At 31.0% G+C, this 12,880-nt stretch overlaps 2 protein-coding genes across 2 annotated transcripts; both read left to right on the top strand.

Moving 5' to 3' along the window:
* The first annotated feature begins 3,002 nt into the window (after positions 1-3,002).
* LOC107844484 (probable protein phosphatase 2C 55) lies at positions 3,003-3,739 on the top strand. Its single transcript, XM_016688892.1, has 2 exons — positions 3,003-3,204; positions 3,450-3,739. Exons 1-2 carry the CDS (start codon positions 3,003-3,005, stop codon positions 3,737-3,739), a joined length of 492 nt encoding a protein of 163 aa, XP_016544378.1.
* Positions 3,740-10,524: 6,785 nt separating this feature from the next.
* Positions 10,525-11,307, top strand: LOC107858200 (probable protein phosphatase 2C 55). The gene has a single exon (XM_016702901.2). The coding sequence runs from the start codon at positions 10,525-10,527 to the stop codon at positions 11,305-11,307; it is 783 nt and encodes a 260-aa protein (XP_016558387.2).
* The last annotated feature ends 1,573 nt before the right edge of the window (positions 11,308-12,880 follow it).

Below are 12,880 nucleotides of genomic sequence, written 5' to 3'. Positions count from 1 at the left end.
TTGAGTTATACGTTATTTTAATATCTTTACATACAACGCTTATTCAAATCCTTGCACTCAATAGACAATGAAAGTCTAAGAAAAAAATTGAGTGAATGCTTTTTCATGTGATGCGACATCATGCTGAGGTTCGAATGATTATCGAAACTGGCAAGATCCTTGTTACAATCCAGAACCAACAGTTGGTTTAAATTTTGTGAACCAAGCATAAATTCTTTAAAATAAATTTTGTTGTAAATATGGCGAGTCGAATAATCTACAAGTTATTGATATATAGAGGCAGAGTCAAGAGTGTTAACTAATATGATGGTCATTACTCATATTTCTTTGTAACTTTTTCCGTCTCAAATTACTTGGAATATTCGTTTTTTTGTTGCACAATTCTTAAGGAGAAATTAATAAGGGGTGCAAATTGACTAATATGAACCTATTTAATATTTATTAGATGACTTTTTTTTAAATTATTATGCTTATAATTGAAAAAAAAATAGTTAATCATCTCTTGACTTCGTAAACAAGTCAGCTGTTTTAAGAAACATGCCAAGTAATTTTAGACGGAGGGAGTAGTATATATGCATACACGTATTAGTTACAAATTGTAAGTTATAATATAATATTCCATCCATTTTAAAATAGTTAATCCTTGTTCGCTTAGCACGAGCCATTAAGAAAATATGTATTAGGTGCTTATTTTATCAAATTAAATTTATTAATTTTTCTTTGAAAATGAAAATTTGAGTATGTACACTTTATGTAATCATTTAATGATAAAGGTAGTATTGAAAAAATAGTAAAATTATCTTCATTTTATAAATAGGACAACTAAATTTAAACAAATATTTTAGTTTAGCTAAAACGAAAAGGAGGGAGGGAGTAATTAAAAAAAAAAAAGGTGGTAGAGTTATCAGTCTGATAGTTTCGAAAAACTACAATCCCATTTAGTTACCAAAAAAGTTTTCTTTCCGAAACCTGTTCTAATTGGGATTAATTGCTAAGCGTATCTTTTACTCAATCTCCTAAATTCTATTTAGTTTCCAACAAAATTTGTTTTCCATAACCTATTCTACTTGGGATTAAAATTTAAAACGTACTCCCTCCGTACTGTTTTATTCGTTTCAAATTTTTTAATTTGATGTTGCATTTTACTTGTCCTTTTTTATTTATCAAGACAAGACACATTTTTTTTCTATTAGACCCTTAGTGTAATTGATTACTCCTTGTTATTAGTCATCCATCAATATTGGAATTAATAACAAGATACAATTAAAAGGGACAAAATGGTAAAGTTACATTACCAATCATTGTTTTCTTAATAGTTGTGTCATCCCAATTTGGTACGAGTAAAATGGGACGGAGGGAGTATATATTAGTAAACTAGCATTAACTTTCAAAACTAACCACTAGAGTTGGCATGATGATTCAGCACCATGTCCCTTAAGTAAGAGGTCGTGGGTTCGATCCTCGCATTTGGCGAACAAAGCAAACTCTGTGGTCAGTTCCCTACCGCTTAGTGCGCTGATAGAGAAACGAAGGATTAGTCTCACGGCCACCGACTGTGGGGATACCTTGAGAAACCAAAAAAAAAAAAACTTTCAAACTAACATTTTACTTTATTTCCAAAGTACTGCAATAAACACAACAAAGATGGTTGCATGCATATCATCAGTAGGTTGTGATCAATATTATTCTTCCAAGAATAAGTTCGATGAAGTAGTCAAGTTGCCGCACAAGGGTACTTCAATTTTTCTTATGAAATTAATGATCAACTTGATAATATCCATAACAACAACAATCAGAGGCGGATTCAGGATCCGAACTCTGGGGTGTCAATTGCCAAGTAAACTTATCGATCAAATAACAATAAAGACAATATGCGGCATCTTTCTCCGCACTATACTCCAACCAAGTCGAATGTGAACCTTTAAACCAACTTGAAGCAAATTGACGCATTCTACCTCCTATTTCACTTGAAGGATATGGTTTCAAGACAGGTTGACAAGACCCTTTTTCAATATAATATTTCCTCACTTCATCTCGTATTCAAGGATCATAATCAGAAATAGGTCTTCTTTATCCCAGATCAGCTTTAAGTGAACACAAATCGAGATCAGTTATAAGATAAGAACGATTGACATTGATATTACTAAAACTTGATTGAGAATAATTAACCTTCTAGAACTTGATTGAGAATAATTAACCTTCTTGAAAAAAATCTCCATCTCAATTCACAAAATTAGAATACTCTCTCCTAAATCAAGATAATTTCAAATTTGAATTTCTAAGCTCAATAAAGAGAAACAAAATAATTTTTCAAAACAACTTACGAAGACGGCAAAAAGTAACCAGAAAGAGAGCAAGCAGAGCAGTAGCAGCAAACCTCAACAGTTAAGAACAAGAGAGCGTTTTGATTTGCTCTGATTTGGAAATAGCCAAATAGGTTTTTTTTGTTTATTTTAATGTGATATCTTATTAACCTTTTTAAACAATTAAATTAAAAAAAAAAAAAAGTCAAAAACTAACATTACTTTTCTATAAAAGTTAACTGGTAAGACATCTTTATTAGGTGTAAAGTATCTCTTTTTGCTCTTGCCTTGTTTTAATGAAACAATTGTTAACCAAAAAAAAAAATTTTAAAAATTGTCTTGTTTTAATGAAACAATTGTTAACCAAAAAAAAAAATTTTAAAAACAAGTGCAGCTAGCCAAGTTCAAACACACAACCTTGGGGATACAAAAGCAGCACTCTGCCACTTGCACAAGACAATACTTAATTATTGTGAGTGGTAGATTTAATATATAACTATATTCTTATATATATACAGTATTTCCGTCGAAGTTTGCGGGTGGCGTGCCATCCCCACGGGCCTTAATAGATCCGCCCCTGACAACAAGAGACTCAAATATATTTATGATGAACATCAATAATCATTCAAGAAACTAGATGATCTTTTCAAGATCAACACAAGGATCGAATTTAGTAATAACATATTACCATGCCTAAAGATGGTGGCGGCATCATTATATTTGCCCAAAGAAAATCCAACGAAACCACTAGGTGAAGATGCACCCTTCATCCATGAATTAAACCAAACAATTGGTGTCGCTGATGGCGTAGGTGGCTGGATAAAAGAGGGAATTGACGCTGGAATATACGCGAGAGAGCTTATGAACAATTCACTTATTGCTACTGATATTGAACCGACAGGTCACATAAACCCTAAAAGAGTTCTTCAAGAAGCTTACAAAAATATAAATTTTTAAGGATCTTCTGCGGCTTGTATTATAACCCTAAACACGGAGAGAAGTACTATTTTTGCTGCTAACGTTGGCGATAGTGGCTTTTTCCTAATTAGAAATGGAAAAATTATATACAAATCGCCGATGCAACAACAGGGATTTAATTGTTCGTACCAATTAGGGAATTGCAAGGATAACCTAAGTGTTGCTTAGGAGATGGAAATAAAGTCGAGAAAGATAATGAAATTTTGATTGTTGGAACGGACGGTATGCTTGACAATGTGAATGAAAGTGAGATTGAGGAAATTGTTCGAAGAGGGATGGACGAAAAGTTGAAGGCAAAAGAGTTGGCTAGTCAAATTGGAAACATTTCTTTGTATAATTCATTTGATAGATTTGCAGATACACCATTTTCAAGAGTAGTTGAGCAGGAATGCGTTAGCCAAATTCACAAAGGAGGAAAAATTGATGATATTACTGTTATTGTTGCTTATATACAGTGATTCGATTCTGAAATCATTGTTACATTGCCTATGAAGCATAAATAATTGTAATGTGCAAGAATTTATTATACTTCCTCCGTCAATAAATATTTGTCTATTTTTATTTGACATATACCTTAAGAAACAATAAATGGAGAGGTGATTTTACTATATTACCCTTTGAATATAATTATTTTGAAAAATACAATGAGTGATGTATTATATTTAATATCAAGGGTAAAATGAGTAAAAATTAATAATTTATCCATTGTCTTTATAAACTGGTCAATTATTGTTGGAATATCCCAAAAGAGAAAAGTACACGAGTAAAATAGAAGGAGGGAGCATATTGCAATGATGTATTGGAGTCGGATAATTAGATACTATTTTGGAACTAAATTGCTAGTAGTAATTGTTATTTCCTAAAGTTTCAAGATTTATTACATGCACAGAATTAAATGTGATGTTATTGTTGTGTCTTTAATAACGTAGTGATTAGTTTTTCGTCGTACTAAATAAATGGCAAAATGGAGAGTTGTAATAGTTGCCTTATTGTTCTTTCATTATTGGTGTGTGAAAGTTCTTGCAATACCAAATAAGTATTGTAATTGGGATTAGAATTAAGAGCAATGACACAATTAGAAGACGTCTGTGAATGCTAATTAATCATACTTAATTATATAGTTAGCTTTTTATTTATAGATATATACTTGTATCTATTAAGCTACAAACTTCATCACTAAATATCTCGAAGCTTATAGAATTTTTTGCTAATAATCTATCCCTAGTTAATTCATTGCTAAATAAAACTAACGATGGATTTTACTGTCTAACTATAAAATTTGCCCTTTGAATTTCTGTTTTTCGATGGAGCGTTCTTCTCTTCTAATCTTCTTGACAACTGCATCAATGAGGGCATCTCTTTCTCTCCATTTCTTTTCCATCATAAGCCTCTCCTTTTCCAAGGCCTCTATTTTTTCTCATCTCTTCTTCCCTTTTCTCATTATCTTTCACCCATTAACTCAGAATTGGGGGTTGTAATGGAACTTCACTTAACTTTATATTACTTTGGCCGTCATGGATGAATATGTAGACATTATAAAAGAAGATAATAATTACTTTCAGGCATCACACCACTTTGACATGGATGTTGTCACGACCCGATCCGAACTAAGACCCTGGCCACAATGGATATCCTGAACCGTGAAGGACCGAGAGCCCTTCTCTAACTGGTAATTATGTACATAATTCATAAACTATAAGAAAAATGCAGAAGAACATGACGATATAGAAACATAGTCATTTTTTTACTTTAACTGAACAATACGAAGATGAGTTCATGAAACATTCCAAAACACCTGACACTAATCTGCGAAATCTCTAACAACTCAAAAATACTACTGTTTGAATACTGGGACTAGGCCCCCAGTCGGATCATAAACCAAAATAAAATATCAATGTCAAATCAACAAGGCCTTCCAAAATAAGAGAGGCTCAACTGCAAACTTCGGACAATCCAATCTACTTCTTAACTGGACCCCGGGACTATGTCCAGATCCTAAAATATAGGGTGTCAATACAGATGTACTGGTACAAAGAGCAACCCAAAATAATGTATTTATATATAAAATAAGTGAGAGCAATTGATGAAACAATTTTACATATAATATATGAAAACATAGGGGCACATTTTAAAGACTTTGAAACACTTCTTTGAATCCACGACTCACTCTTTATCTTACTTCTGAGTTAGATGGTACACCCTACAATCTGTAATTCCATGGGCTATATAAAATCCGCTCTTGACTCGGCGGCTAAGCCTTCAATACAAGTTTGCCGCAAGGATGGGAGTATCAGTAAGAGGAGACATGCAAGACCACATAGCATGGTGCCATGATCCCCAATCAAATCAACATGTCATGGTTGTGCACAAGGCCACAAAGCATGGTTCCTAACCATAGTCCCAAATTGGGACGACATGAATCAAGGTACATAAGACCACAAAGCATGATACTATAACCCCGTGTTGGCAAATCACGGTTTTTAGCGTTGAGTCTATCAACTCGTACTTTCTTCAGGTAACTATCTAACTCTCTTTAAGCCAATTTTTAACCTTTTCTAAACATGCATCTTTCTGAATTCAAAATCTAAAAATCTGAGTAAAATCTGTATTTTAGTCTGTTCTGAATATACTATGGCATTCATCTGTTTGGTATCGTCATACCAAGACTTGCAAGTTATATCTCTAAGCCATAAAACATCATGTTATAGTACTTTTATTCAAAACAAGATGTTTGGACCACCCAATCATTCAAACAGTACAAAAGAAGTCATATTTCCAACACATATGTCAAACTATGCAAAAATCCTCTCTTTTCAACATTTCAATAAATGGTGGTCAATTTCTCAAGATAATCATTCAATTCTTTCGATTATCACATTTAGCCTTTACAAACAATAAATATCCCTCTCTTCCTTTCATAATCGACATAAAATTCATAATTGATAGTAAAATCCTTGGTTCATGCTTTAAGATATACAATTGAGTAATTCATGACTTGTTAATCAAGAAATAACACCATGAGAGAGAAAAATATGTTATTCATGCTCTCAATTCATATTTCAAAACTGAAAATACATATATACATATACACGAGTTAAAATTCAATATTTAGGGAAGGCCTCAAGACCAAAACGTTCACAATGCATACTTCTTAATGTAATTTGAAACCCTTCATAAAAATATGATTTCTCAATATTCAAAACGTTATTAGAAATAGTTTCACCATGCCCATGAAGTTTAGTAAAACCCCACGTACCTTAGATTACTTAGTTTAAAGAGTAGAACTCGAATCTTGATTTGTTTCTTGGAAATCTTGGACTTAAGAGTTTGATTCTTGATCTTGAAGGAAACTCTAGTTTCTATATTGTTATTGAGAGTGGAGAGGATTGAGATGTGTTTAAAACTGATAAAATATGGAATATAATGCTTAGGGTATGATTTAAATTCGTGTGAGAGGTTTCTGGGAAGGAAAAGTACCAAAATACCCCGTTAAAAACGTCCCGTCTGAGCAACTCGGCCTCGACTGATGGTTTGGTTGACGGACCATCATTCAAGTGATGAACCGTCACTCCAATTGTCAGTTCTTGACCATAGAACGAGCTCACTGCCCAATTTTTGACGGAATATTGACGTGCTGTCACTGGCTTGACGATCCGTCAGTGTGGCCGTCGTAATTTGGCAGACTGACACCTCTCTGAAAAATGAGCATAACTTTTTACTCCAATATTGGATTAAGGCGAAACTAGTGGCGTTGGAAAGAAAACTCAAAGACCTTTCATTTGATATATAGTAGGATCTATAACTTGTTATATACAAGATGTTATGGTCGATGGAAATTGACCCAATTTTAAACATTCACCAAAACTTAATTGATAGAAGAGTTTTTAACTCCTCTTTGAGTTAGGGATTTTTGTGACCTCAAATCATAATAAAATGTATTCACACACTTTAGGATTGATCATCACACATATATTAACAAAGAATCATTGGGTTCGGATCTATACGCGAAGGAACGACAGTTTAAATTCTAGCCCAAAAGTGTCGGATGTTACAGATGTATACTATCAAAAACATTATTAATTGCTGCAAAAATTTTTGAAGAAATCTGTCGAAATTTTACTCATCGGTAACATTTACGATGATCCAAACTCCAACATTCATTGGAAATAAATAATTTTATTTTAGTGACGTATACATTCAAAGCAATGTCATATTCAGAACTCAAATCTAGATTTCATCTCTAGAAGGAAGAACTAAATAAGTTGATTTCACCCATTTTCTCTTTCTTCTCCCACAAGAATATAAGAAGATTGTCTTGAAAAATAACAAAATGAATAGTCTCGCATATACATTTAAAGATTAAGCATATATCACAGTTATATAGGATCTTAAAAGAAGGTGAAACATTAAAACTTTAATTTGTCCGGAGGACAAAAATGATATGTATGTGCATGATATAATATGTTAATTAGGTGATTCATACAAATTTAAACTTTTAACGGAAAAGGATAAAAAGACGGATCCGTTATCCATCAGAACTTTGAATCATGACCGCAATAGTTTTTTTATCATCAGAGAAAAAAAATTCTTTTTTCATCAAATAAGTGGATGGAGGAAATTTTTGAATCTTTTCCTATAGTTTAAGTGTATTTTTGGCCCTTTTCTGATTAAAATATAATCGGGGGAAAAATAACAATAACAACTAACATACTCAAGAGTGTACGCAGTTTGTATCACTACCTCAAAAGCGGTAGAATGACTGTTTTCGATAGACCTTAATTTAAAATAAACTATTGTACAGAAAAAAAGGTAAAGGGACAAAAAAAAAATAAAGAATAACACAACAACAGATAATAATAAAACAATACTACCACAAAATAATATTGAGCAATAAGAAATGAAATGAGCCTTTTCACTTTCAAAAATCAAATAATTTAAAAATTGATTCAAATTTAACACAAATACCTATGTGGATAGTGGTCTGAGCCTTTTCACTTGTTGTTCCACTTGAAGAGAAAGTGAAAAATATCAAAAGAATAAACTAACCATTTAAGTTTTGGTAAATAATATAGGGAAATGAAACAAAAAAGGAGGAAGTATGAGTGTGCACTCATCGGTTCAATTTTATTTTGTACATTATCAATAAAGTTTATCGATTTTTAATTTAGAAACATGTTAAATCAGTAATATTCATTAGCGTGTTTTGATTAATCAGTTTTTGTTTCTTAATGTTTCGAATTTTTATTTAATTCATAAGAAAATAATCCTCTATATTTCTTTACTTTCTCTTAATTTTATTTATACTATATTATCTTCATGCATAAAATCTGCACAAATTGCAAGCACTAAAACAATAACTATAAAATGTAAAAAGAAATAAAATATATATTTAAAACTAAAGCCACTATTATATAATTACGGATAAAAATATAATTCTAACACAAAATCTTAAAATTGAAAACTGAACGGACAACTCATTTATAAAATTTACAAAATCGTTTAAAATAACTTGATATCAATAAACTAATAAATTTTACTGTTTCGATTTATCGATTGAACCAATTTTTACATAACTGGAGAAAGTGAAATTTAGCACCTGCCAAATTTTGACATATTGGTAAATAATTAGCGTCCTTTGTTTGTTCATTCTGCTAAAAATAATCGTGTAATTTTATTTATCTAATTTTAAAAATTGATAGATAATTTATTATTTCTATCTATTTTACTTTTACAATTAAATATTTATTATTTAAGATATTTTTTAAAATATTAAATTTATTATATTTATTGGTTGATAGCATAAAATTAGTTGTAATATTTATTATTTTTTAAGATTTATGTCAAGCTATAGTGGACAAATAAAGATGAACCGAAGAAATAACAAATTTATGAGGCTGTTAATATATTATAATCACCTTTTCATAGTTTTTTAAGTGCTACTGCCAGTCTTCATTCCCATACCTTATTCAGTGGCTCATTCTTTTCTGATTTCTTAATCCCCTCTGCTTGTATTAGAATTATACAGCAACATACAAATCTAGTGTAATCACATAGATAGAATCTAGGGAGGGTAATGTGTACGAAAATTTTATCCTTATGTACCTTGTATTAATTGAGTTATGCCTTACTTAAATATCTTTACATGCAACGCTTATTCAAATCCTTGCTCTCAATAGACAATGGAAGTCTAAGAAAAAAATTGAGTGAATACGTTTTCATGTGATGCAACATCATGCTGAGGTTCGAATGATTATCGAAACTGGCAAGGTCCTTGTTACAATCCAGATCCAACAGTTGTTTAAATTTTGCGAACCAAGATAAATTCATTAAAATAAAATTTCTATTAAATATGACGAGTCAAACAATCTACAAGTTATAGGTGTATAGAGGCAAAGTCAAAAGTGTTAACTAATATGATGGTCATTACTCATATTTCTTTGTTACTTTTTTCGTCTCAAATTGCTTGTCATATTCTTTTTTTTTTTCACAACTCTTAAGGAGAAATTAATAAGGGGTGCAAATTAACTAATATGAACATATTTAATCTTTGATTAAATGATTTTTTTAAATTATTATGCTTATAATTGAAAAAAAATAGTTAATTATCTCTTGACTTCGTAAACATGTCAACTGTTTTAAGAAACATGCCAAGTAATTTGAGACAGAGGAAGTAGTATACATGCAAACACGTATTAGCTACAAATTGTGATTCTTGTGGACTTAGTACTCCCATTAAGAAAATATTTATTAGGAGCTTATTTTATCAAATTAAATTTATTAATTATTCTTTGAAAATGTAAATTTGAGTATGTACACTTTATGTAATCATTTAATGATTAAGATAGTATTGAAAAACATAATAAAATTTTCTTTGTTTTATAAATAGGATAACTAAATTGAAACAAATATTTTTAAAAGAGAGTTTAGCTAAAACGAAAAGGAGGGAGGGAGTAAAATAAAATAAAAAGGTGGTAGAGTTATCGGTCTGATAGTTTCGAAAAACTACAATCCCATTTAGTTACCAAAAACTTTTCTTTCCGAAACCCATTCTAATTGGGATTAATTACTAAGCGTATCTATTACACAATCTCCTAAATTCCATTTAGTTTCCAACAAAATTTGTTTTCCATAACCTACTCTACTTGGGATTAAAATTTAAAACGTATATATTAGTAACCCAGCATTAACTTTCAAAACTAACTTTTTACTTTATTTCCAAAGTTCTGCAATAAACACAACAAATATGGCTGCATGCATATCATCATTAGGTTGTGATCAATATTATTCTTCCAAGAATAAGTTCGATAATGAAGTAGTCAAGTTGCCACACAAGAGGTACTTCGATTTTTCTTATGAAATTAATGATCAACTTGATAATATTCATAACAACAACAACAAGAGACTCAAATATATTTATGATGATCATCAATATTCATTCAAGAAACTAGATGATCTTTTCAAGATCAACACGAGGATCGAATTTAGTAATAACATATTACCATGCCTAAAGATGGTGGCGGCATCTTTATACTTGCCCAAAGAAAATCCAACGAAACCACTAGGTGAAGATGCACACTTCATCCATGAATTAAACCAAACAATTGGTGTCGCTGATGGTGTAGGTGGCTGGGCAAAAGAGGGAATTGACGCTGGAATATACGCGAGAGAGCTTATGAACAATTCACTTATTGCTACTGATATTGAACCGTCGGGTCACGTAAACCCTAAAAGAGTTCTTCAAGAAGCTTACAAAAATACAAATTTTGAAGGATCTTCTACAGCTTGTATTATAACCCTAAACACGGAGAGAAGTACTATTTTTGCCGCTAACGTTGGCGATAGTGGATTTTTCCTAATTAGAAAGGGAAAAAATATATACAAATCGCCGATGCAACAACGGGGATTTAATTGTCCGTACCAATTAGGGAATTGCAAGGATAACCCAAGCGTTGATCAGGAGATGGAAATAAAGGTCGAGAAAGATGACATTTTGATTGTTGGAACGGACGGTATGCTTGCAATGTGAATGAAAGTGAGGTTGAGGAAATTGTTCGGAGAGGGATGGACGAAAAGTTGAAGGCAGAAGAGTTGGCTAGTCAAATTGGAAACATTGCTTTGTATAATTCATTTGATAGATTTGCAGATACACCATTTGCAAGAGCAGTTGAGCGGGAATGCCTTAGCCAAATTCATAAAGGAGGAAAAATTGATGATATTACTGTTATTGTTGCTTATATACAGTGATTCAATTCTGAATTTATTGTTACATTGCCTATGAAGCATAAATTGTAATGTACAATAATTTATTATACTCCCTCCCTCAATAAATATTTGTCTATTTTTTATTTGACATATATCTTAAGAAACAATAAATAGAGAGGTGATTTTACTATATCATCCTTTGAATATAATTATTTTGAAAAATATAACGAGTGATGTATTATATTTAATATCAAGGGTAAAATGAGTAAAAATTGATAATTTATCCATTGTCTTTTTAAACTGGTCAATTATTGTTGGAATGTCCCAAAAGAGAAAAGTAGACGAGTACAGATAGATGGAGGGAGCATATTGTTGAAATCGAGCTTGGAATGAAGATGATGGAGCTAAATCTCCATTATTGCAGCTCAAGCTCTCTGCAGTAGCTAATGGATTAGGAGAGAAACAGAGGAATGCTGAACATTATTTTTGAGAAATGAAAAACTATTTTATCTTTTTTCATCAATTTGTATATATATATATATACCCATTAAGCTAAAGAGTAAAGGAACAAAAGATCTAGAAGCTTCTTCTCACTAACTGATTCCATATAGCCCGTGGAATTACAGCTTGTTAAGAAGTTTATTAGCAAAGTGGAAAAGGAGAAAAATTCCTAAGAACTATGCCATCCTAAAGGTGAAACCGGTGAGGTAAGAAAGCCGTGATAGGGGAGTAGCCAGAGTAGAGACGTTGTTTAAGGGAAAAGTATCCAGATTACTATGCTAATAGTGATCGGAGAACATGTTATTTAAGAATAATCTAGTATATAGTAATCTAAAATGATCATATTTGGTTATGTGTATGATTGAAGGGAATATTTTGAAAAAAGCATCATATGAAAAATGAATACTTATTTATCTGATAAAATGATAAATAAATTTAAAATGTTTGTTTTGTATGTACTTAAGGATATAGAAATTGTAGATATAAGAAAAATCATATTGGAAAAAATATTTGATAAATATTTTATGAATAGAATAAATTACATACCTCACCTACCTAATTATTCTTACAAATACTTACATACCAAACCTACACATCAATAATGATAACTTACGTATATTTCAAATATTGGCAAATGGATATGAAAAGTATACAATTACTAGAAAAACTAACGAAAACAAATTTAGAAGAATATATGAGAACTAAAGATATAAAATATATAGAATTCCTTAATGAAAATATAGAGGAATTATTAAGATTAAAACAAACAACTAATAAATACTATGATAAACCAATTAATTACTAGAATCCAATTTCAAGTTATCTAAGTTATTCATAGTAACTTAAGCATAATATAGATAATATGACAAGATATATATCTGATGAAACTAAGATAC

Source organism: Capsicum annuum, chromosome 10, assembly GCF_002878395.1.
Source record: "Capsicum annuum cultivar UCD-10X-F1 chromosome 10, UCD10Xv1.1, whole genome shotgun sequence".
In the NCBI taxonomy this organism is placed as follows: Eukaryota; Viridiplantae; Streptophyta; class Magnoliopsida; order Solanales; family Solanaceae; genus Capsicum; species Capsicum annuum.
The sequence above is the reverse complement of the archived record's forward strand: the minus strand, read 5'-3'. Positions and strand labels throughout refer to the sequence as shown.